This window comes from Xyrauchen texanus, chromosome 26 (genome assembly GCF_025860055.1).
Source record: "Xyrauchen texanus isolate HMW12.3.18 chromosome 26, RBS_HiC_50CHRs, whole genome shotgun sequence".
NCBI classification, from domain to species: Eukaryota; Metazoa; Chordata; class Actinopteri; order Cypriniformes; family Catostomidae; genus Xyrauchen; species Xyrauchen texanus.
This window is the reverse complement of record NC_068301.1, coordinates 4,690,602-4,718,101: the sequence shown is the minus strand read 5'-3', so window position 1 is coordinate 4,718,101 and position 27,500 is coordinate 4,690,602. Positions and strand designations below refer to the sequence as shown.

The window sequence follows — 27,500 nt, the reverse complement described above, 5'->3', positions numbered from 1 at the left end:
TATCTATCTATCTATCTATCTATCTATCTATCTATCTATCTATCTGTTGTTCTATCATTAAATGTATCTGTCTATCATTCTATCATTCTTTCTATCTATCTGTCTCTCTGTTTTGTTCTGTCTATCTATCTATCTATTGTTCTTTCATTCAGTTTATCTATCTATCTATCTATCTATCTATCTATCTATCTATCTATCTATCTATCTATCTATCTATCTATCTATCTATCTGTTGTTCTTTCATTCAGTTTATTTCTCTATCTATCTATCTATCTATCTATCTATCTATCTATCTATCTATCTGTAGTTCTTTCATTCAGTTTATTTCTCTATCTATCTATCTATCTATCTATCTATCTATCTATCTATCTATCTATCTATCTATCTATCTATCTATCTGTTGTTCTGTTATTCAATTTATCTGTCTATCTATCTGTCTGTCTGTCTGTCTGTCTGTCTGTCTGTCTGTCTATCTATCTGTCTGTCTGTCTGTACAGAATTTACACACTTCAACTTTAAAATAGGTTTTTAATGTTATATTCTACACTTTTGTAGCAATTAAACTTATAATGTTAGTCCAGGTTTCTTGAACTCATGACAGGCGTAATTCATTTTTTCATGACCTTTTTCACCCTATCTCGTTCTGCCGACACATACACACGGATAGATGTGGGTCATCGGGATGTAAACAAAATCAACTGTACTGATATGCTGCACATCTACACAGTTTAAACATGCATGCACACATGTGGATGTTCTTTCCATGAAATCATCTTTAGGCAGCTCTAATGTAGCTTTGACAAGGATACAATTCCTAATGCAGCTTTCCTCATTTATACCGATTTGAGGTCAGAGGCTCTTTAAATGTTTTAGGGCTCTTTTTGGAATCTAATTTCATATGAATTATGACCTCTTGGAACATCATAGTTCCCTGAATGAGTTAAAACAATTACTGCAGCTGATTAGTTCTGGATAATTGATCAGTCACACATCAAACAAGCTGGAAACATCTCGGTAGGAGACCAATTAGCAATGGTGCAACTTTTGCTTACGGACAGTGGCTTTTAAAAATGCTTGCTGTTGTTGTTGTGTTATGTCTGTTATCAGGGGCAACCATCTAGGCAGATTGTGTGGTTCTTATTAGGCTTATTTCAATTGGAACCACTTTTCTCTTTGTGCCACAAACTGTTTAATTTGTCGAACAGCTTGTGCCCAAACTAGACAGATATGTCCCTAGTAGTCTTGCATAGCCAGATTTTTGTCTATCAGCCTAAAATCTGGTCTTTTTTGTAGCTTTTTCTGTCCCATTTAGACAGGAAAAGACTGTTTGACTGACACGCAATGCAACCAACCACGGTTTGTTTTGTTCTTACATATTGTTTAGGGGCTACGTTTAATTGATGATAAGGTCATTCCATGTCCAAGGCTAAAAACATATATATATATATATATATCTTTTTTTTATTTTTTATAAATGATGATGAAAGCCAGAATATTATATGCATTTGAGTAATATATTAGTTTGTAGGGAAGGGTAAAAATGTACATTTTTGCCCATTATTTTTTTTCTCAAATCTGCAGGTCAGAAAATCATCTTGTTGACAGTGTAATTATTATTATTATGAATATATTTTTACACAGAGATAGGTAGGTCTGTTACTAAACACAAAGTGTTTTTATACAGTTCTCGTTGATTTAGTTTATTTTATTGCTGCCAAATGCTTCAAAAAAAGCTTAACACATTCATAGATTTGATGCTACTAGCTTTGCAATTTTTGTCAAATCCAGCAAATAGTTTGTCCTCTAAAGCACTCATTGTAGCAGCCTAGTAGGTCATGACAGTTTCTTAGTGGACCAATAAAAATCTTTTCACCCCAATTCCTGGAAATGACATTGTTGCCAGCCAATCAGATTGAAGCTTTTTGGTTTAAGAATGCTTTTGCTTTTTTTGTGCCCATACCATATTTCAGGATACTGTATAAACTGTTTCCAGAGTTTCCATTTGTGCATGCGGTTGGCTGACTTCATTCAGTGGGAGAGATCCAGAGAGTTGTTCTAAAATTAATGGTGTTTGGATGATTCGAGCATCCTCTGGTGTACAGTGTGTGTGTGTGTGTGTGTGTGTGTGTGTGTGTGTGTGTGTGTGTGTGTGTGTGTGTGTGTGTGTGTGTGTGTGTGTGTGTGAGACCGACAGTCTGCCTGTTCCACAAAAGAGAGTATATCAAACGGGTTTTGAATAACATGAGTGTGAGTAACTTATGACAGAATTTATATTGTTACATGAACTATCCCTTTAAAGGAATATTCTGGGTTCAATACAAGTTAAGCTCAATCGACAACATTTATGGCATAATGTTGATTACCACAAAAGTTGATTTCGACTTCATCCATCCTTTTCTTGAAAAAAATAAAAAAGCTAAATCTGGGTTACAGTCAGGAGCTTACAATGGAAGTGAATGGGGGCCAATCTGTAAACATTCAAATACTCACTGTTTCACAAGATGTAAACAATATGTGTTAGCATGATTTAAGTGTGATGTTAACCAATTCTCAGTTATATACAACTTTGTTGCCATGATGATATAATGGTGTAAATCCTAAAACGACAGCTCAAATAATACACAGGTTTTAACAGAAGAAATTATGTAAGTGCTTTTATATAATTATAAGCTTCACATTTCTGCCTTTAACAATTGGCCCCATTCACTTCCACTGTAACTTCGATTTCTGCTTCTTCTTTTTTAAAGAAAAGCCCTTGTGGCATAATTGGCATAATGCCACAAGGGAAGAAAGATATACAAGCTGTTACTCATAGTTTCCCTCTCACTGTCCTTGTTCAGCTTTGCTGCTCCTCTCTGTCGGTCATGTGCATCTGTGTTTGCAGAACTCAGGCGTCCTGTGCCATGTTATGCTCTGTTGCCATCTACACAGACAGTAGGGCTGCATGCCGTACATGCCGGAGGTCTGACTGACCCAGATCCACAGATCACAGGGTTGTGCTCTTCCCGCTGCTGTCCACATACAGACCTGTTATGGAAGGGCCACTGACCCACTTCACACTATTGTGTCTCTAAATCCCATCACTGACTCTCAGAGCACATATGCTAATGCAAAACCACAGATAAGTGTGTGTAGTTACAACTTGATATTGTATGTACCCTACAAAATATAGCCTACTGAACTAAGAATCCATGCAGGACTTTACAAAGTTGAAAAAATGGCGACATAAGGCGTTAATGATGCATGATCTTGCTTTAATTCATCACAGAATACACAATATTATACATAATAATATAATTGAGCCTGTGAGTCATTTCTAACTTTTAGGTAATAATTGCTGTCACGCATCCTTAAAGTGACAGTTCACCCATAAATTAATATTCTGTCATCATTTAGACTCATTTAAACCTTCTCTGGAACCAAAAACAAGGTGTTTGGCAAAAAGTTAGGGGCTGACATCCTCAGTCACCATTCGCTTTCAAAAATGGAAATAAACAAACAAATGGAAGTGAATGGTGACTGAGGCTAAAATTCTGTCTAACATCTCCTTAATTGTGTTCATTGTGTCCAGGTCATACGGGTTTACAACATGAGGGTGAATAAATTATATAATTTTCATTTTTATACTGTCACTGTAATAGTGGGTATAAAAGATGACATAGACACATGATTCATGCATGCAAGGGGTTAAAATTAATAATCAGATTTTGCGATGTAACTAGTTACTCGCTACTTTAATTCAATACTTTCTTACACTTACTCAAGTAGTTATTCGCGTTAGTACTTTTACTTCTACTTGAGAAATTAAACTGAGCTATATGAGTCGACATGTTAGCCGAAAGTGTCATAGAAGTACCGTAATTTCCGGACTATAAGCCGCAACTTTTTTCCCACGCTTTGAACCTCCCGGCTTATACAATGACACGGCTAATATATGGATTTTTCCCGCTTTCAAATTTTATAAAAAAAATTATAAAAAAAACATTCTGTGACGTGCTCAGTTTTTTGGCGGCGTGAAGCTTTCATTAGACCAATGAAATTACCCATCATTCTGATTACGGTAGTAATTTTGTCACCCTCACCATGGCAAAGACATGGAGAAACGCATATGATGCTGCTTTCAAGTTGAAGGCGATTGATCTGGCTGTTGAAAAGGAGATAGAGCTGCTGCACGGGAGCTTGGTCTTAATGAGTCGATGATAAGACGTTGGAAACAGCAGCGTGAGGAATTGACTCAGTGCAAAAGGACAACTAAATCTGAGGCTATACTCCGACACCGAAGGAGATGACTTCAGTGGTTTCAGTGCACAGGACGAGGAAGATAGTGACCAATGACTTTATTGGTAGGCTACTGTTTACTGCAAATGTTTTATTACAAGCCGTGTGTGGCAGCGGGGGCATGGTCAAGCACCCGTCCGGGAGAGAAAAGCTGTAAGGGCGCTTACACCTGCGCTAAATTATGTCTAACACCGGTGTCACACGTCAGTCTAGTGTTGGCGCATAGAAGAATTGAGACACTTTATAAAATTGATTGTAAACATTGCTGTGGCCCTTACCACTTTTCTCTCCCGGACGGGCGCTTGACCACGCCCCCGCTGCCACACCCCGCTGTTTCGTTAAAGCCTATTTATTTTTATTACAAGCTGTGTTTCGTTAAAGCCTGAGTAAAGTTAATTTGTTTCAATGTACCGGTAGGCACCTGTGGCTTATAGACAGGTGTGGCTTATTTATGTTTAAAATAATATTTTATTTAAAAATCAGTGGGTGCGGCTTATATTCAGGTGCGCTCAATAGTCCGGAAATTACGGTACCACAAAATTACGTGGTTGCTTCAGCAATTGCGTTTTTTAATCTCACATTTGGTTTTTATGAAACTATTTGTAAGGTTTAGGGTAGGGTGATCGGTTTTATTGATTTAAAACTCGAGCATTAAGCTTATAAACCTCATACGTTTGGGATAAAATGTAACTCGCTTTTAGCGCCACCCAGTGGACATTTCACCTCGGAAACACTGCAATACATGAAAGAAACCACGTAATGTAATTTTACAAAAATGTGCCACGGTTACCTAATGTTTATGATATCAGGTTGGGCAGTGAGTTTTGCAGTTTTCATCTCTCGTTATATTTCCTTTGTCCACTATATTTGAATTTTATTTTTCAAAAGAGTCTAGGTGAAATCTTCCCTCCTTTTATGGCCGATAAGGGATTATGAGATCTATTTTTACTGAAAGCATCTGTGTTGGAGCTGAAATCTGAGTCAGCATCAATGGACCCGATAGACCCATCACATGAACTTTTGGACTCAAACGCAGGTGTTTTAAGTTTAGCTCAGTGACAGATCTGGCTAGATGTTTATGTCAACAAATGCTTGAATCAAAGACTCTTTTCTGGGCAACAAATTTGACCCTCGTTATTTTCACATGCAAACAAGCTTTTGATTCACCGCAAATGTTTGCCAGAAGTTTGCAGCTCTTCGCCGGTAGTGGTGAACCTATTTGCGACGAAGAACAATTTGCCACTAGTTTGATGCAAAGTTCATTTGGATGTGAAAATGAGCAGTCCTAAATTTGCCACGAACTTTCAACTTTCTTTAGGATCCTTGTGACCTTCTTTCTGTAAAGCCACATCTTTTGTCTGAAATGCCTGAATCTCTCTTTGATGATCTGCCTGGACATGTCCTAAAAAATTCTCATGCTTTAGTCTTGGGTTTACGGCTTTGTTTTGATCTTTTTGTCCTTCTACCCAAACATTATCTCATCCGTGGATCACATGCAGTTTTTCTTTCTCTTTCATGTTCCCAAATGTTCTCGTCTCCGGTCTTGAACTCTTTCCTACATCCTACACGATTAACATGTTTTATCGAATTAATTACATGATGTCCCGATGAATTATTCGCGATTAATCGCATTTAATCGCATATACAAATATTTGCTGAGAAAGCCCCTCATATAACAATAATTCACTATATAATGATGAAATAATTATACATAGTTATCTTATTAAATATTCAAATAATTAAAATACATTACATTCCTGTAGCAGAAGAGTTCATCATTGATAAGACAATACAAAAAGTGGCTTTAGAATACAATGTATTGTTTATTACCATATTATTGATCATAAGTCAATCATTGACACACAGTTCATAGCAATCCATTACACAAGTGAATTTGTCAATCAGTTGGAGATTTATTACGAGGGCTTGTTTAAGGACCGTCAATTTACACCTTGTGTTGCGTCTCGGGTGTGTTGCGTCATAAACATAAAATGTTTAGGTCACTGTGTCAAGTTAAATATAGTTTAATACTCAATCTTTAAACACATCTTGAGATCCCTTAGTTCGCATTTGCACTCCAAGTGTGAGTTGTGTGTCTGCTGAAGGTTGTTTTTCTTCACTGTATAAACTGCGCATTGCAACGCAGCTGAAGTTTCACTTACTGCCCTCTGGAGTAAACGGGTGGTACTACAAGTTTGCATTTCTTTCCTTATACGGGGGCATTGCGATTAATTTAATAATTTTTTTTAGCGCGCTATTTTTTATAAAATTAATCACACTGAATTAACACGTTAAATCGACATATACTGTGTATATATATATATATATATATATATAGATTAAAGTATGTTTTGTATAAATATAATGAAGACTACATTTAGGACCATTAAGATCTTTTGCATTATTTTTAGAACACTTAAGCACATTTTACCCCCCAAATCTCATTACCATAACGTTTCTGGGCATTTTACTGTTTCTATTCCCATTTTCAATGATGATTTTCCTTACAGTGACACAATACTTTTTTACAGTATTACAGTAAAAAAATGCTGTTGAATAAAGTTATTTTAATAAAATCAGCATAAATAAAAGGCAGTACCAAGGGAGTGCTTCTAGGATGTATAAATACTTCACAATTTTTAATAACATATAATTTTTTTCTAGTTTCAGTAATGAGAATATCATAATGACCATTTTTCCGCATTGCGGTATTGAAAATATGGGAGTAAAATGTGCATGACTGTCATGAAAATAATGTCAAAATGTACAAAAATGTAATGGTCCTTTGTTTTTTAGAAAATGTGTACAGAGGGGGGGCCTGGGTAGCTCGGCGAGTATTGGCGCTGACTATCATCCCTGGAGTCACGAGTTTGAATCCAGGGTGTGCTGAGTGACTCCAGACAGGTCTCCTAAGCAACCAAATTGGCCCGGTTGAGGGTAGAGTCACATGGGGTAACCTCCTTGTGGTCGCTATAATGTGGTTTTCACTCTCGGTGGGGCGCATGGTGAGTTGTGAGTGGATTCCGCGGAGAGTAGCTTGAAGCCCTAACACGTGCTATGTCTCCATGGTAACGCACTCAACAAGCCATGTGATAAGATGCACGGATTGACGGTCTCAGACACGGAGGCAACTGAGATTTGGCCTCCACCATCCGGATTGAGGCGTGTCACTACACCACCACAAGTGCTTAGAGCGCATTGGGAATTGGGTATTCCAAATTGGGGGAGAAAAGGTAATGTGTACAGACTGGGATTGAAACAATTAATTATTTCCCTGTTTGTCCAGTATGAAATAACTCACTTTGGTGCCCTATACAGGATGAGAAGAACCTTCCGACCATCAGTATAGATTCAGGTCTTTCCTGTGACCCTTTTTGTGTACTTTACAAACATATAGGTGGTCTGAAAATCTCTGAAAATCAGTACTAACAACCGTGCTGAAATTACAAGAATTTCACCTACTGTTGCACTTGTGTACATGGTAGTGTGACAATAAAGTAATTTGATTTGATTTGATTTGATTTGATTTTGAGTTGTTCTGAAAGAGTTTGCACTTGTTTTTACATGGAACATTTGACGTTTGATCTTTTGACCTTTGACTTGTTGGGCGTCTTAAGAGATAACATAAATTCTCCATCCTAAATTTGCCGTATCGTTGTGATAACATACACTTGCATCTACTTATTGTATCTCACATCTAACATGCCTTGTGTATTGCCAGCCCAATTACTTCTGTGAAGAACTAATTGATTCTATCTCCAAATTAGAGTAAATTAGCATCTGTTAGCGTGAACATATCTGCTTCTTAGCAGGAGAAAAATGGCACACTTTCTGTTTCGTTGCCGGGCCAGATGAAGTCTCTTTGTTAAAATAGACAGTTTGTCCCTTCAGTCTCGGTAAACGAGTGCAGTGAGACATTAGCCTGCTGCTAACCTTTACAGGCTGAACATGAGAACGTCTAAAAAGAGCTCGGAGGGGAGGCTCGTGAGAGACTTATCATCTGACTTTTCTTTCTCAAAGAGAGAACGAGAGAAAAGCAAGAGAGAAAGATCTCTCTGGTTAAGCCTTGATTGATTCCTATTCTTAAAAAATATCAATTATTGTCTACTAATTTTACTACTATTGGTAAAAACTATGGTTACCATGCTTTTTCTGGCACCCAGAGCTATTTATAGTCCATACATACTGTAGAATGTACAGTAGCATATAGTAGCATACTAAACCATACCACAACTAAACAGCCAATTGACATTTTTTGTCACTTTTTTTTGTTGTTGTCTTATGGACGCCATGAGATCTACAGCATTGGCCCTCAGAAGACAACAGCTGCATAATCAAAGACTAAAACCTCAGTGACCTCAGAAGCAACTGGACAAATACAGACCTGCTCTCTAATCAACACAGGATGTTTACACCCTGCTTTGACCTCATGTTTACCCTGTGAGGTCATGGGTCAAGATGCAAGTCGATTTTTACAAAAACTTTGGTTTAACATCAAATAACAGGGTGATATAGGCTACCATTTTGGTGTTACACCATTCCATTAATTAATGCAAGGTCAGAGGTCAAGTTGGTAGCTTATACTTCTTCCAAAGCGATTTATAGTTCACCCAAAAATGAAAATCCTCTCATCATTTACTCTTTACCCTCATGCCATCCCAGATGTGTGTGACTTTCTTCAGCTGAACACAAGTTAAGATTTTTAGAAGAAAATTATTAGCTCTGTAGGTCCTCACAGTGAATTGTTACCAAAGCTTTTGAAGATCCTAAAAGCACATAAAGGCAGCATAAAAATAATCCATATGACTCCAGTGGTTAAATCCATGTGTTCATAAGAGATATGATAGGTGTGTGTGAGAAACAGACCAATATTTAAGTCCTTTTTTACTATCAATCTCCACTTTCACTTTCACCTTCACCTTCACATTCTTCTTCTTTTATTTTTGGCGATTTGCATTCTTTGTGCATTTAACCATCTACTTGGCAGGGAGGGGAATTTATAGTTCAAAAGGACATAAATATTGATCTGTTTCTCACCCACACCTATCATAAATCTTCTGAACACATGGATTAAACCACTGGAGTTGTGTGGATTACTTTTATGCTGCCTTTATTTTATTTTTGGAGCTTTAAAATGTTGGTACCCATTCACTTCTAAAAATCTTCATCTGTATTCAGCAAAGTCATACACATCTGAGATGGTATGAAGGTGATTCAATAATGAGAATGTTCATTTTTGGGTGAACTATCCCTTTAAGGCCGATTTATACTTCTGCGTCAACCCAATGGTGTAGGCTACGCGTCAGTGGCGGGCGTTGCATTTTAAGTCTGGGCCTTCAGTGTGATTCATGTCATTAAGAAAACACAGTTTAACACTGAATAAGACACCCTATGCCTTTGGGCATCATACATTATGTCTCAGCTAACTAATATTACCAATTGACATTTTAAAAACACATCCACGCATGAAAGCCAAAACTTGAAACGACACTTAATGCTCAAGCCTAATTTTAACTGCAGCATGACTGTTTTGTGAAATGAACGTCTCCCGAACAGAATTTTTCATATGAATCTACCAAGGAGGTCTATAATACCTGGAAAATATCTATCTAATAATATTTGCTATTTAAATGTTAAACGTCAGGGTACACGCTCATGCTGCGTTCCATTCAAGTTGGATGTGGGACATTCCTACTTGACATCTCCGACCATAAATGCATTCCATTCCACGATATTCGGAACTGCAATGCTACCGTTAGCTTAGCAGGGGTTTGACTCTCATTAGAGATGTCTCCTAGCAACCCAACTGATAAACAATGCTGCAGCGCTAGCATTTGTGCTACAGGTGTACGATTATCAAAAGAGATTATAATGTTTTATACACCTGTTTCTGCAGGCGTTTGTTAAACAAGCTTTAATATCATGTAATGTGGAAACAAACTCATTTATCGATATTTCTTAATAAAGTGAATGTTTATCACTTACATCTCGAGTTGAAAATTTCTGCATGAGCCTACAAGTTGTAATTCTGACTTCAAGATGACATTCCATTGCACTTTTCCCAGTAGGAAGTTGTAAAATCCGACTTTCCGAGTTGAATGGAACGCAGCACTACTTAATGTTCCAGCATTCTAATTTACACTTAGAAAACTCCTGATGTTGCTATGACAATGCAAAAACACTTACCAATTTACTTGAAGTGAAAATCAGTCCTTCTTTCCTGTTTAATAAATTAAGCAATCACACGGTCATGCAGAACATCTCCTGTTTTTAAATCCATAAGGATCTCTTTCTCACCGGCAATCCCAGCAGTGATGACAGCCGACTCGTCAGCAAGATCTCACAGACTTTGCTTTCAAATTATGTCACTTAAAGCGTGATTGCGTCACTCAAGGCCAGCCAGAAGGCCTCGGCCGTGACATATCCTAAAGATCACACCCAACAAGAACAAATAAATCAATCTGATTGGCTGATGAATATGACAATCTGATATTAAATGCGCATTAATTTGCACTGTTGAGGGATTCTGTGGAAATTCTGGAGGCCTGAGGGGGTGGAGCTCATGCGCTGCTTCGGGCATGTGACTTGTGAAACTTCTGTCACCCTTCGCTTGTTTGCGTCAAGCATTTTTCATTTTTCTCTATTTGTTTGTAGATTAATTAAGAGTGGAAATAGATTAAATATACATAGGCAAAAAGGTGATTGAGAATAAAAGGATGAAAAATATTTATTTGGCATGTTAGGCCAGCAGTGAAGGCTTTGCAGGCCCTGAGAATTTGCCACTGCTACACGTATATACGGCGATTTCAGACATTTTGTGTTGGTCAAGTGAGTAGATCATTCATTGGATTATTTCTTTCAACTCCGAATGTAAAAGGATGCCTAAATGTGTCCAGATCATTAGAAGAGAGGGCGGGGACTCGTAGAAAGTTAGAAGAATGGGCTTTTATTTAAATACTCAAAAAAGAAACAAAAACTATCCCAAATGGGAACACTTAAAGGACCAAGGCAGAATAGACTGGGTTGGATGCTCCAGGCTGGCACAGACACGACAGGGGAGAACCTGACAGGGTGATAAACCACAACGAACTGGCACAAGACAAATAACACAGTGGAGTTAAATAGGAATGAAAGCGAGGCGGGTAAAAAGGAAAGCAGGTGAAGCAAATTAACTAATAATGAGGTAACAAGGGGGCGGGGTCAGGACAAGAGACAGCACATGGCAAGCAGCTTAACAAGAACCATGTGCTCACAAAAAACACAACAGCCTGGACAGGAAGAGCACATGGCAATGAAGCCGTCATCAGCCATGTGCTCAAACAAGACCAGACAAGAGCGCATGGCGAGAGACCCGAAACCGAACACGGAGCCATGCTCTCGCCAAGACAAGACATGGATCATGAGTGTCCGGATCCTGACTCAGAAACAAGACCGAACCAAACCGATGAGTCAGGATCCAGACGCCATGCTCTGAACTTGAAACACAGACTAGACAGAAGATTACACGGCAAGGAAAACAACCAAAGCCGGCCGTCATACACTGTACTTTGATGAACTTTAGCTTTTAGCTACAATAATGTGATACATACTTTTGAATCCACTAATAATATTGCGTTTATTTATGTAAACAAAATTGATAGTAAATGCAAACCACCACATAGAGGCTACAGTGAAGGTTCGACCTTTACGGTACTCTTATTACTGGGACAATCTTCCTGGAGAAACCTGGTTTTAAGATTCTTGCTCTTGGACACGTTGGTAATACACAGGCAGACTTTTTCAAATTTTTTATGCTGATTTGGTCAAATCTGGTCAAATGACTTGGGTGAACTATCCCTTTAACAACATAAGTGACACAGAACGTTTAGGTCTGACACAGAGACGAGTTGGTGCTCGTATTGAAAATGACTTTTCCGCTCTCTCCAATGAATATTGTCTGTTTGAAACTGAAATGATGAAGCCGTTGGCCCAAGAACACAGTGGACGATTTATTGCACCGGACCTTAAATTGCCCTTCCATTTGACTCTCCAGAGGGTCTAGCTACTTTGCTGTTTATCCGGCAGGCTTTCAACACATCAGAAGCTAATTTCTGTGTCTGACATGATGACAATAAACACATTTTGTTAGCTGTTAATCTGATTAGATTCATCCCATAATCATTATCTAAACTCATCAGAAAGAAAACAGTCATGGATTTTTACAGTTCTCAGTTAATCCATTGAAAAGTTGCTGTGGAATCCAGTAAATGTGGGATGTGAAGATTTGGGGGTTTTCTGTGCATGTTATTAGGATTACGAATTAAATATGACCAAAAAATACTGGAATTAAATTATTTTATGACTTTTGGTTCTGTTAACGTTTTTTGATGTTGTGCATTCTTCTGACCAAATGACTCTTATGAGACGGTTCTTTTAAATCTACACCGGCCTGGGTAGCTTAGTGGTAAAGACGCTGTCTACTACCCTTGGAGTTTGCTAGTTTGCTGGTTTGAATCCCAGTGCATGCTGAGTGACTTCAGGTCTCCTAAGCAACCAAATTGGCCTGGTTGCTAGGGAGGGTAGAGTGACATCCTCATGGTCGCTATAGTGTGGTGTGTTCTCGGTTGGGCTCATGGAGTTGTGCGTGGATTCCACGCTGGATGGCGTGAAGCCTCCACACGTGCTATGTCTCCATGGCAACGCACTCAACAAGCCATGGTGTCTCAGACGTGGAGGCAAATGAGATTTGTTCTCTGCCACCTGGATTAAAATGAGTCACTACATGAACACCAGGACTTAAAAGCATTGGGAATTGGGCATTCCAAATTGGGTTAAAAAGGGGATAAAATCCCTGTAAAACAAATGTATGGATTAATGGAAAGGAGGAGGCAAGAACTGGTTTGACAATATAAATAATAGTTTAATAATAAACACAAACACACACACACAGCTGCCCGTAAATCTCTCTCTCGCACTGCCGTCTCCAGTTGCTCTTATCCCTCTCAAGGGCTTAATTAGCTTGATTAGGGACCGAGTGTGTAGCATCACAATCCGCCCTCCACCCTGCCACATTCCTGCCTCGTTCTCTCAGGTCGGGGAGCCCCCGGCATGACGTACATGGTTGCAATTTTAATTCAAAATCTTTTTTTCCCGAAGTACCAAAATAATCTAATGACCGCAATCATTAAATTCCCTACGATTCCCAACCCTACATGTTATTCACAACAAGAAATGAAAAATCTCATTTTAATTTTTCATCATTAATTTTTCAAAATCCCATTTTTCCCCCAATTTTGAATGCCCAATTCCCAATGTGCTCTAAGACCTTGTGGTGGTGTAGTGACTCGCCTCAATCTGGGTGGCACAAATCTCAGTTGCCTCCACATCTGAGACCGTCAATCCGCGCATCTTATCACGTGTCATGTTGCGTGCGTTACAGCGGAAGCTTCAAGCTATTCTCTGCGGCATCCACACACATCTCACCACGTGCCCCACCGAGAGTGAGAACCACATTATAGTGACCACGAGGAGGTTACCCCAACGTGACTCTACCCACCTTAGCAACCTGGCTTAGGAAGCCTGACTGGATTCACTCAGCACACCCTGGATTTGAACTTGCGACTCCAGGTGTGGTAGTCAGCGTCTTTACTCGCTGAGCTATCTAGGCCCGCCTGAATGACTTTCTTGTTCGGGTGAGGTCACCAAGCCCTTTTAGTTTTCAGACCCTCCCCTATCCTGTTTCACTTGGAAATACTTCACATGGTTGCTCATGTTGACTTCAACTTGGAGATAACAACCGCCCTATTGTTGTCTTAAAAACCCTTTAAAATCAGTTAAAATATTGGTAGTCTCAATATTACTCAAAATTCACGCCATCATTTAGTTAGCACGATACGCAGTGCATTAGCGTAGCAAGCTATTCCTTCATGTCTCATACAATCCTTCATATTCACGAAAAGTGAGATGCAGGAGGCTAATGTTTCCTCTCTCAGTCTCTCATCACTGAATGTATAATGTATATGATGTGAAAAGCCTGAGGGAGGGAGATCACATGCGTCTTTAACGTGTTTTATGTGTGAGTAAAGTGTGAACAGGGTGCTAATGCCCTGCTAATGGGGTTGAAGTGGTTAGCAAGGTATGAGAGTGAACATGTTTCTACAAAGTGAATCAAGCTGAAAATCTGATACATTGCGGTTTTTAGTATGCTGGATGTGTACAATGTACTGTATTAATATTCCTGGAGACAGAAATGGTGCTGTAGTTTGTCAGGGCAGTGATGCTCAAAATGATAAGGCTGTTAAATATATTCCTATTAAAATTTGCCAGGATGACCATAGTTCCCCTGAAAATACTATAACTAATATAGTTAGTAGTAATGCTCGTTAAGGCAATGAATAAATTCCTTTTGGTATTTGGAAGCTCTTACTTATTCAATTTGCACTCAGACTTTACAACAACATGATAAGATTGGGTGAAAGTGTATTATTTGCTATTTATTAGAAATGTAGTTAATTATTTATTCTTTCTTTCTTACTTTTATTTCACCAGTTCTCACATCTCCGCTAGAGACAAGTGGCACTCTTGAGAAAGAGAATGAAATGGACAGTGAGATCCTGAAAGCGGACGACACAACGATCACAGACTGCTCCCTCATAACAGATCCACCATCAAATACAGAACCAATCAAATCTGACCCGAGACCCACCACACCTGGAGGCACTGCCAACTCCCCGCCTAAAAAAGGTATACTGAGAATTCACATTCTCTGCGGCATCCACGCACAACTCACCATGTGCCCCACCTAGAGTGAGAACCACATTATATAACCACGAGGAGGTTACCCCATGTGACTCTACCCTACCTTGCAACCGGGCAATTTGGTTGCTTAGGAGACCAGGCTGGAGTCTCTCAGCACACCCTGGATTTGAACTCGTAACTCCAGGGGTGGTAGTCAGCTTTAACACTCACTGAGCTACCCAAGCCCCCAAGAATGGCCTGATATTCAAATATTAGATGAACCATTTGATAATGGATTAAAAGAATGTCCCAGGTTCAATACAAGTTAAGCTCAATGGAAAGCATTTGAGGCTTAATGTCATTTTCGTCAAAAAATTGTGGTGGGGTGGTGGTGGGCAGGGTTGAGCCAAAAATTGTGTGGGGGGGTTGTTCGCTGTCCTTTTTTGCATATCGCGGCACCGTTTGGTGGTCCGTTCTGCATTACGCGGTGGATAATTTTAGCTTATGGTAATAATTTTAGGCCCGTTTCGTGGCCGACACACCAACCCGCTCGGTTCCCCCGATGGCAAGTCCGCCCCTGAACGGCCCCAAAGTGCGTCTGACCACCGGGAAAAAGCCCGGTATGCCAGATTACCAGTCCAGCCCTGGCCACAAGACATAAACATTATATGTGATCACAGGATTTTAATGTGCTAACATTTCTTACTAACCTTATATGTGTACAGTTGTATCCAAGAATTAAAACTTCATTGCATGACATAAAACTCTGTAATCCCAGTGTTAAATATAACTTTACACAGAAAAGGTAAGGTCATGTGATCACTTGTGGCTGTTCTTCTGAAAGTGTGTAATTTAGCATTTATGGACTGGCCCTATTTACTTACATTGTAAGCGCCTTACTTACTGTGAGGGGCGAGTCGTAATAATTTTGTTTGTGGTAATCAACATTATTCCGCAAGTATGATTGATTCAGCTTCACTTGTATTGAACGCAGAGCATTCCTTGCTCAAGTAAAACAAATGCTCCTGAGACTCGAAAAATGGCTGCATGGAGGAAAAAGCTGACTATTTAGTGGACTGCACGTGAACTTCCATTTCACCAGGCTGACTTTAAACAAATAAAATAAAAAATTGGTCAGACATTCGTGGCTGCAGGCCAAGTCATTGTTTGTGAAAAGGGCGAGACGTGGAAACCCCGCGTGGCCATGCATTAAAGCAGAGAGCAAGCCTTAGGAAGTGTGTGTGAGTGTGTGTGCGTCCAGAGAAGATTTGTTGAGTGTTCTCAAACAGCCTGACTGTCTCGAGTGTATAAGGCTTTGCAGAGTTCTTTTGATGGTGGGCGCAAGGCAGAGCGGTTGCCATAGTAACAGTTCGATTCACTGGGAAAATGTTGCATGCATACTGCATTACATGTGGGGAACACTTAACGAAAAGAACGCACAGATTAAATAGGAGTGCATGCATGCTAATCGAAGTAAATCACTGAAGAGCATCCTGTACATTCGATCAGTGTGATCACCAAATTAAAAAAGGGAGGGTTCGTCTGAGAGAGAAATTTCGCAGCTTATGTCTTATTTATCCAGTATCAAAGAAAATGGGTCATATTCGACACCTTTGTTTTCTTTTTTCGTCATCTTGTTTTATAACATATAGATACAGAGAAAAAAATTTGCACAGCGGACTAAGTTTGATTTTTAAATCAAGTTGTTTATTATATTTCCAGGAATGCTGGTTATTTAAGTTTTTGAGACGTTACAGATATTATTTCAAAAATTTGCATAATTAATTCAGATTCAAAGTAATCTCCAGCATCATCCAATCTCTGCCAACCATCTTAAAATAAAATGATACTTTATGAATCTCTGTACTGATTATCATTGTCCCGTGTGTGTCAAACATGTTGAGTGATCCAAACATCATCTGCAGCCTGAAACTGAACTTTTGGTCTGATTTTAGGATTGAATGCACTTAACTGCATAGAGAGCCCTAGGATGCTCCCTTGCTCCCTAATTAGTGAATGAATTAACCTCCAGTGTGCTGTCTGTCTGCACTGGTCTCAGCTTCTTATATTTTCCTGCTAATAAACTATGATAGGAGTGAAATGAAACCCAACCACGATTATTTTATTCCATAAGCAAAAGTGTCCAATATTAGGGTGGTTCTTTATGTGTACATTTATTTTCATGAAAATAAATTTTACTTAACTTCAAAGGGGGCGCTATATCGCAAAAAAAGTTTACGCTTAAAATATAAAAGTTTCCGTAAACATAAGTCAGGCATATGAAATATCATTTGAAAGCTTAGTGATAACCAACACTTCTGCATTTATGTTACTTAAATTAACAAAATAAGGCCTCAGAACATTTGTGTTGAAAATTAGCACCCACTCGAGGTAAAGGGGTTGAAATATTTATATGAAAATAAAATTCCTTTACATGGCAACTACTGTATAATATAATGTAATATATCAAATGAAAGCTCTCATTCTCAGGAATGACTATATAGTTCATTTTGTTGCCCTAAAACCACAGTTCGAAAGATTTTCAAAAGAATCACAAAGTGAAATATGATTTTAGTAAGTCATCAAATACAAACGTTTCTGTGGAGTGGAGGGGGGCGTGGCTGGGCTAGAATGTCGCACGCCCGGTCCCCAATCGGCCTGATGGGGCGTGCGAGGGATAAAGGCGGCCGGTGACGAAGGTTCGCCCAGAGAGGAGCGGCTGTCGTCCGCCGGAGAGTGTGGCGTAGTGTCCAATGTAAGGGGGTTAAAGGGGTCATGACATGAGAAACCAAATTTGCCTTGATCTTTTGGTATATAAGAGGTCTTTGTATCATTAAAACGTCCTGCAAGTTTAATATTTTAAGACGTCCTCCCCATTCTAAACGAATCATTTATTTAATCAAGCTCAAAATACAGCTCGTTCTGGATTCATGGTTAGAAGTGACGTGTCGGTTAGAAGTGACGTACCAGCGTTTGCATATGACCGCCTCCAGCACAAGATAACTACGCTTTAAGCGCAAGACAACTACGCTCATTTCAGTATCGCCGTGCGCCTCACAAGTGTTCAGTCGATGGACAGCGAGCTCTGACAGAGACTACTTGTGCACAGGAAAATTACGATGCCACACAGATGTGCTGTTCCTGGCTGTGGTCAAACAAAACCTCTGAATAAGCTGCCGAAAGATCCAGACGTCAGGGAAAAATGGATGCAGTTTATTTTTTGCGGACGTCCCAGTCACGGCAGTGTTAACTTAAGCGTTTGTTCTGTACATTTTAAGGATGACTGTTTTGAGAACAAATCTCAATATGATGCTGGCTTTGCCAGAAAACTGTTGCTCAAAGATAAGTCCGTGCCGACTATTCTGGGAACAACGACGACACAAACTGTAAGTAATCTATTTTAAACTTTAAACTACTTTTTAAAGCGCAATTTCATTCATTATGAATAATCACAGTGTTTTTACTTAGTTTACTTGCATATTGTTCTGGCTGGAGGCGTCAATAATTGATACATAGGCACTGACGTTAGCCAATCATAACAGTGGGCGTTAACACTGAAGTCTTAAATGGAAAACGCCCCCAAAACAGACTGTTTGAATCAGAGGATGAGAAACAGGGTGGGAAAAGGTCATAAATCACTAGATTTTAAAAGTTTTTCTTAAAAAAAAATATATTAATACTATAATTGCACCTAAGGGAACATAATAATACAATAAAAAAAAACATGTCATGACCCCTTTAAGATGAGCAAGAAGGAGGCGAGAACCGGCTTGTCAATATAAATAATATTTAATTAAACTCAAAACCAAAACACACAAACATAAACACACACACACATGACGGATATGCCCGTAATTCTCTCTCTCTCGAACCGTCGTCACCGGCCACCTTTATCCCTCGCGCGCCCCATCAGGCCAATTGGAGACCGGGCGTGCGACATTCTAGCCCGGCCCTGCCCCCCCTCCGCTCCACAGTCTCTTTTATGCACTGATCACTGCTGCTGTAAGCCCCAAATAGCTAAACATTTCATATCTGCTTTTACCTTAGGCAGTTTCCTAAAAAATAAGCCATTTTTACTTGTCTGTGAGCTTGCTTGGCTGAATAATCTAATGTTATATCTTAGATGTCCAGAACAAAATATGCCATCCAGCAGGAAAAGCAGGCTAAACAAATCATCATAAAAAAAATGTTTTACTAAAAAATATTTATGATAAAAAAGTTACATATCATCACAAATGGGAGGAGCTCAGCTTTCTAATCCCACTTAAATTGAGCTTCTAGTCAGAGGCCGAGATATTTGATGAAATAACAATGGTGGTGCATGAACTGAAAATTAGACTGAATGTCTATGGACAACCACATCTTTGAAGGGCTAAAATGTGTTAGAGCACCACCTACATTTCAGATCTTTATATTGTGGTGGAATGTGATAAAGAGAGAGAAAAAACATAGTTAGTGCTTGCTGCCATAAAGTGGAATGAAATAAGACTTTTAAAAGTGATGTTGAGTGAACGGAACCTGAATTTTGTTTACAAAGTTAGGACAGAATAAAAAAATAAGACAAAAAGATTATAAACACATAGAATATTACTCATGAATAATTTTAGTCTTTTTTTATTTGGGGGGGATTTCTAAAAAAATTAGACACAGTTTTTGCAATTAGTTTACGGTATGTGTGAATGGTGAGCTTTTAAATGTGAGTGTGAAATATTCTAGGAAGAAGCCCAAAAAATGCACCTGAGTTTAAGTTACGGCCAGTAACATACTTTACGTGTGTGCAGCTACGAGCGTGCGGCAAATACATTGCTTCACACTGTATGATTTACCATATACCTGTACAATGTGCGTTTGTAACCTGTCCTACTCAACCTGCTCCAAGCAGGATTCAAACCGCTAACGAGGAGGCTAAAGGCTACAGCCTCTAGCATCAGTCGCTAGTGTGCCTCTTGAGTACAGGGGATTGAGGTTTACACACTGCACAGCACGTACCAGCTGGCTACCATTACACTTTCTTGCACTTTCTTACAAGTAGTAGTTGAATACAAAAATACACTCCATAGAAGTGGACAGGGCTCTATAGCGCCCCTTGAGGCAACTTTGAAAATGCAACATTTGCTTGCGCTGTGTTATGAATTGCATTCTGACACATTTTCTAATGCAGCAACACACAAAATCAAGTTTGCACATCTACAAGCGTCTGCGTTCACGCACAGTACTTGCGTAGAGTATGTTTTGGCCTTGGAAGAAAAGAAAAAATGACATTTTAAAGTGTAATTTGTTTATTTCCTCAACAGATGGGATAAGCTCGCAGCAACGGCAGAAACAGGCTAAACAGAGGCGAGAGGAGAGAGCCAAATATCTAGGTAAGGCATAATAAAGACAAACACTTGTCCTGGGACAGGTTCAGCCATGTAGAGATAATCATACGTTTATGCTGTGCGAAGCATTTATCTGATAGCGGCTGAAATAGTTCAAAATAAATATTGGCAATGTGAGGCTAAGTAATAATTATCCCAATTATATATCCCAATTCCCATGTCAAATGTAATCTGTTTGTAATTTAGGAATCTAACTGGGCCTGCCAATACATGGCCAACAGGCTGTTTACTGAACTTTTAGTGAGACAAATGTTTTGCATATTTACGGTAAAGTCCGCACCATCGTTTAACGGTAATGACTGACAGTGACTGACACATGTGCTTGTGATTTGTGTTTACTGCTGCAGACCAGAGAACACAGGAGCAAGGTAATCAATAATTTGATTAGTGAAATGTTTCCATTTACTTCACGTCTGTGCTCTTTGGGTCCTATTATTTTTCTCCTTTTTTGTGTCAGTTTAGCTTATTATCATCCTATTTCTATGTCCACAACTTCATTAATCATCATAATTAAAGGTATAGATATTTTATTCTCTATTTATTTGAATATTTTTGCACTGTTAAACCATTTTCATTGTTTGTGCACACTGGTTTCCTATGATTAAATGTTTGTCTTTACAAATAGAAATGTAATTTCTATGGATACAAGAATATATACAGACATTTGATCATTGAAATATGCATTCAAGTAAGAGCTTAGCCTATAGGTTATTGTTCACTAAGTTGTGGAGCTTAATTGGAAGGTGAAGTTTCGAATCCGGCCTGGGTCATATCCTAATCTAGCCTGTGTTTTGGAACATTGTAGCTGGTTGCTAGCCATTCCAAGCTAGTAATTAGCTGGTCATTAGCTGGCTAACTACCCACCCTATTTCAAAATGAATTGAAATGCAGAGAAAAAAAAGAAAGAAAACGTACCGCCCCCCCCCAGAAAGGTGCCGCCCCGGGTGGCTGCCCTTGTCGGCCATGCCTAAATCTGCCCCTGATCAGCCGGAACAACTTTAAACATCTATGACATGTTATCCCGTGAAACAAATCATTACAAAAAACATGCATATTTGATGATTTCCTTGTGCATCCACCTTCATAAATCAACATACACGTCTCATCTTTTCCATTTTTCCTCATTCGATAGATCCCTCCAGGCACAGGGTGAAAAATGTGCCATCATTAATTTTCAGTTAGCCAATCCTTTCTCTCAGATTAGCTGTAATTACATTTTCCATTAGCATGATTAGCCTTCTTAGCTATCTGTTCACTTTCAGTTGGAAAGATGCTGATAGACCACTGTTTCTGGCCAGATGTTTATCGATTTGATAAGTCCAGTTATGCACCTCAGTGGTAGACTTGACAAGTGTTGTATATAACAAAGACATAAACCTGTTGTTATGGTAGATTGCTGCTAGTTTGCCTTACATTGAGAATACAATCTATTTTTCAGTGCACAGTCATGCTGTTATAAAGCATCAGAGGTGGGTAGAGTAACCAAAATGTGTACTCAAGTAAAAGTACAATTACTAACATAAATAATAACTTGAGTAAGAGTAAGAAGCATTAAAATTAAAAAGAGTACTCAAGCAGTGAGTAACTCGTTACTTTCACAAATGACATAATGGACGTTAACTCCCCTATATTCCAATACATAATACACATTTGACATGTATTACAGAATTACTGTATTATTATTATTATTATTATTGTTAATAGAAATTCTGTCATCATTCACCATCATGTTGGTCCAAACCCGTATGACTTTTCTTTCTTCCATGGAACATAATAAGGAGATTTTAGACAGAATGTTTGTCACTATTTACTTTCATTGAATGTGTTTTTTATCTCCATATTTTGTAAGTGAATGGTGACTGAGACTGTCAGTCACTAACATTCTGTCTAACATATTTTGTGTTCCACAGAATACAGAAAGTCACATGGGTTTGGAAAAACATGATGGATGGGAAATGATGACAGAATGTACAATTATGTCTGAGCTATCACTTTATAGGGATAGTTCACCTAAAAATGAAAATGATCTCATCCTTTACTCTCATGTCATCCCAGATATGTATGACTTCCTTTCTTCTGCAGATCACAAAGTAAGAATTTTAGAAGAATATTTCAGCTCTGTAGGTCAGTACAATGCAAGTGAATTGGTGCCAAAATGTTTATGCTCCAAAAAGCACATAATGGCAGCATTAAAGTAATCCATAAGACACAAGTAGATAAATCCATGCCTTTAGAAGTGATAGAATAGGTGTGAGAAACAGATAAATATTTGTAATATTTTGCTAGAAGTTCTCCCAGCCCAGCAGGGGCCTATGTGCAAAGAAGAATGTGAATCACCAAAAACACAAGAAGAAGACTGTGACATGATCTGTTTCTCTGTTTCTCATCCACACCTATCACATCGCTTCTGAAGATACCAATTTAACCATTGGAGTCTTATGGATTACTTTTATGCTGATTTATGTGATTTATTTTTAGCTATAAAATGATGACAGTCATTTACTTGCATTTTATGGACCAAAAGAGCTGAGAAATTCTTCTAAAAATCTTAATTTGTGTTCAGCCGATGAAACAAAGGCAAATACATCTGTGATTGCATGAGGGTGAGTAAATGATGAGAGAATTTTAATTTTTGGGTGAACTATCACTTTAAGGGCTCTTGTCTGATCTGGATGAATTTGTAAAAACCTTTTGGAAACCTTTCTAGTAATGTTTATGCTGGAAATTTGAAAAATGACCCACAGGAACATTATATATAATGCTGAAATATAAACCAAAGCAAGATCATGTTTTATTAATGCCTACTTTCACTAGTGATCATTTCAGTGTAGATACAGTTTTCAGTGTCGGTATTACTTCTGTACAGCAATACCGCCGCTCCCGAAACGCAGAGTATGCGGCCTGCATAGGGCACCAACCCACGGTCACAGAACACACACTGTGTCTGAAACCGCCCCTATCCACTATATAGCCCACTATTTCAGGTGTCCACCATTTTATAGGAGTGTCTGAACTCTGAGTGAGCCACTCGTTCCCTACTTTTGTTCACTCATTCTTACCCTCAGTGCACTCTAATTTCGAGTATACATTTGATATGCACTTGAAGACGGTTAATTCCCCATAATCCACGGTTGGGGAAGACATACAAGCTAGTAGTTTACTGCTTCATTCTCCTGCAATGTTTTATTTTAGAATAAACAACTTTCTCCAGCAGCTTAGAACTGAATGGCAACTTGGGCCTATAATTAGTATTTACAGTAGGATCAAGATGTGTTTTCTGAGCTGCACAGTTGCATGTTTAAAACTAGTTGGAACTACCCCACTAGCTAGTGAGCTGTTGATAATAGCAGACACATCAGAGCTCAATGTAGCAAAAACATTTTTGAACAAATGTGGAGGCAGAACATCAGCCTTCATCACAGACAACAAACCAACAATGTGAGCCAAGAGGCTGAGCTACCAGTGGTAAATTAAATTTTGAGGGCTTAATAGAGGCTTTAATTTCTTGGACTTAATGGATAAACAATTGCAGAAACTTTTCACAGGTCTCAGCGGACACCTCCTGAGAGGCTACTGACATGGGATGTAACACAGAGTCAATCGTCATAAACAGCACTTTAGGCCTGTTCGCATTTTCTGAAATCAATTTAGAAAGGAAAGTTGATTTGGCCAATTTCACTGATTTTTTATAGTTATTTAAACAGGCTCTTAGTATCTCGTACGAGACCCGGAGCTTGTCTTTCTTCCACTTACACTCTCAGCCTTTCTGCACTCTTGTCTGAGAGAGCAGGTGGTGTCATATAACCAAGGCCGAAGGGGACCCTTACCCTTTGTTCTCCTGAGTTTAACAGGAGCAACAACATCTAAAGCAGAAGAACGTGATTTATTGAAAGTTTCAATCATCTCCTCAGTGTCCAAACCTATAAGAGAAGAGTTAGAAAAATGGGGCTGATAGGAATCTGCAAATTGACTGGCAGTGGATGAGTGAATGGCCCGAGAGATTTACAGACTGTGAGATGGTGTGGAGATGACCTGTGCATACAGAGTCAAATACAATAGAGAAGTGATCAGAGATACCAACATCACAGTCTCCAGATTAGTTGCAGAAAATCCATAGGACAAAACCATATCAATGTGTGACCCAGATTATGAGTAGGACCAGACACTGATTGCATAAATGCAGACAAACTCCTTCACCAGATGTTTGTAAGGACAACTGAGGTGGGCATTAAAGTCACAGAGAATCAACAGCCTATCACTGCGAGGACAACTTAAATTGATTAATATAGTCCTTGTTACCTCAGGAGGTCTGTACTCAAGAGCACACAGTACAGGCCTCAACCGTGATGTGGTGGTGGTGTAGTGGGCTAAAGCACATAACTGGTAATCAGAAGGTTGCTGGTTCGATCCCCACAGCCACCACCATTGTGTCCTTGAGCAAGGCACTTAACTCCAGGTTGTTCTGGAGGGATTGTCCCTGTAATAAGTGACTGTAAGTAGCTTTGGATAAAAGTGTCTGCCAAATGCGTAAATGTAAATGTAAATGTCGATCTTTAATAACTGCACCTCAAAACTTGAGAACATGCCTGTTTGTAGCAGTTTGCATCTAAATTGGTTTTTGGCAAAACCACCACCCTGTCCAAAGCTCCTAGGAGAACTAAAAAATGCACAGTCCGGAGATTAATGTTCACCAAGATAGATAAAGTCACCAAGGCTGAGCTAAGTCTCAAAGAGTGCCATGTGAAAAAGTCATTTAAAACAAAGGATTTATTCGATATTGTGCTTGCATAGTTCAGGGCTGTCTTGACAGTAATAGACTCCGAGATCACAGTACAATTTACAGTGGAGCGTTTCAGCAAACAGAGATTATCTGGATTAACACTCCGTTTCTGAGCAACCCGAGCGGGAGGATGGCGAAATGAGGACCACATCGCCGGTATGCAGGAACTCCTGGAGGGGACAGCTGACACCTGCTTGTACAGACGACAACGAGATCCATGGTGAACATACCAAGGCCACCAAGGCGGCGCAATCACTGAAGATTCAATCAGATAGGATTTGAGGAATTCAGACGTTGCAACTCTAGTGATGAAAAAGTAACAACCATGTTGGAAGCAGGATCAGAGTCTGAGATAATAACAGAGCAGCGTAATTCTTGCTGTGGATAACGTAAATGAATGCCAGAGCCAGCCACAAAACATAATCCATCTTTACCAGTCCATTTAACAGAACCGATGCTCAGAACACTTAATCCACCCCAGGAGCCAGCAGCCCAGGGCTGCTCGTAACTGATCTCCCCAAACAGCCAGCATGAGGTGAGGGATTGCTCAATCAATCCCTGGAGTAATTGACAGTGCAACCGGGTGGCAGATGTAGGCCTTGGGGGTTCAGTCCAATAGCTAATTAAGTCCCATGCAATGGAACAGTCTACAGTCCATAAACAGATCAGAGCTACCATCCACCAGCGAACGAAGCTAACATCCATGAGCGGATGTCCCAGTCAGAAAACATATATTCCGTATTTACATTTCAAACCTGGAGAGCAGCGGCAGCCAAAACACACCAGTGTTCACTCAAACGGAAACCGTAATATTCTCAGAATATATATATATATACATATATCCTCCTGAGACCCGAGCATGACTGCTGTGTTAATTTTCCATTTCCCTTTTTTATTTGTAACTAGTAGAACCAACTAAACTACATTTCTAGAGAAAATAGTTTTCCTAAAAATGTATGGCAACATATGTGGACAGCGTGTTGTGAAATATTAAATAATACCAAGCTATAGAAAGTCCGATTTTTTAAATCCAGATTGTTTATTTTGTTTCCAGGTGTGTTGGTTATTCAGGTTTTTGAGATGTCACAGACATTACATCAGAAATTAGCATTATTAATTCGCAATAAATTGCTCAAATTTTAAAAACGGCATATCAGATCATTATACCAGAGGCATTTCTTCCAAAGACAAACTCAGCTGTGGTCAGCGCCATGTTGTTTTGCCAACTACGAAAGATTTTTCCAAACTACGTATGCCAACATTTAGCTTTCATTTCTCTTTTTTCCCTGTCTCTGGACGATTACACCATTTAGATGGTCCTCAGAAAACCCGGAACTCAGAAAGTATGTTCTTCATAATAGAGGTGTATTCAAGTAATTGTTTTGTTTACTGCATTTTTATGTGTTTTTGAATATCTTGAAAAAGACCGTCATGTCATTGTATTGAATTATTAGCATTTTCATTCAAGGTACATTTAAAGCATACAATGGATAGGACCATTGTGCATTATGTCAAAACCATGTGGGTATCATGCCAAACTTGGTACCATGTCCAAAACCTGTTTTTGTAAATGTAATTATTCTCCCTTTAGAACTTTAATGGGCTAAAAAAAAATCTCAGTCAAAACAAAACAGCAACATTTTCTCTGTCCTCAGATCTCTGCCTAAATGGTTTGCCTTACTTCAGTGAACTTCAGTGATAATAAAACACATGTAGCCTTTATCTGACTCAATGCACATCTCATCATGAGTCACTGCATTTCCTTGCACTTTCTCTTTGTTAATAAGGCAGATATGTGTTTGAAATTAAAAAGGAAAAAGTAACTACAGTAGCTCACCCCACATGGATCTGAAGCAATATTGTGAATGAAAAGCTCTCAAATCAGATCCCATCTGGGCTGCTGTGTGTGTGTAGGTTTAGTTATGGTTGAGGGACTGGAAAACAGGAAATTCCACAGTGTGATGTCTTGTGTGTTTCTTAAGTCGGCACTGTGAGCAGAATGCAAACAGCTGCCACACTGCATGCTTGAAGTTTAAAATAAAGAGCTTTGATTGACTTTTAATTGTTTTTGAAGTCATTCCGAGCCTCCTCGTTGTCTCTCCGACTAAACAAACTGCTGTTTTATTATTAAGTTTTCCTCATTTTAATGGACAAACATCCTGTTCGTGGGACATTGCAATTGGTTTTATTGTTTGTGATTATTTTAAATGAATTCTAAAAATATTCTGATTTGCTTTAAAATGAATTTTATACTCAATTGTGTCTCCTAGACACAGTGAGATTTAGTGGATCAAATTTAGACTTTTGCTGAAGTGTCCTGCTTCTGAGATGTTTCTCACAAAAAAAAA

At 39.0% G+C, this 27,500-nt stretch overlaps 1 protein-coding gene across 4 annotated transcripts in view; it reads left to right on the top strand.

The window, feature by feature from the left end:
- Nucleotides 1-27,500, top strand: part of LOC127619623 (MAP7 domain-containing protein 1-like) — a 69,290-nt gene that overhangs the window by 16,344 nt on the left and 25,446 nt on the right. For 2 of the 4 annotated variants that reach the window (XM_052092541.1, XM_052092538.1), the window contains exons 2-4: nt 14,806-15,000; nt 20,289-20,357; nt 20,720-20,740. In XM_052092541.1, coding sequence (XP_051948501.1) covers nt 14,806-15,000; nt 20,289-20,357; nt 20,720-20,740 — 285 coding nt within the window. The remainder of the gene's footprint in view (nt 1-14,805; nt 15,001-20,288; nt 20,358-20,719; nt 20,741-27,500) is intronic. The other 2 variants (XM_052092542.1, XM_052092540.1) reach the window with 1 other exon arrangement.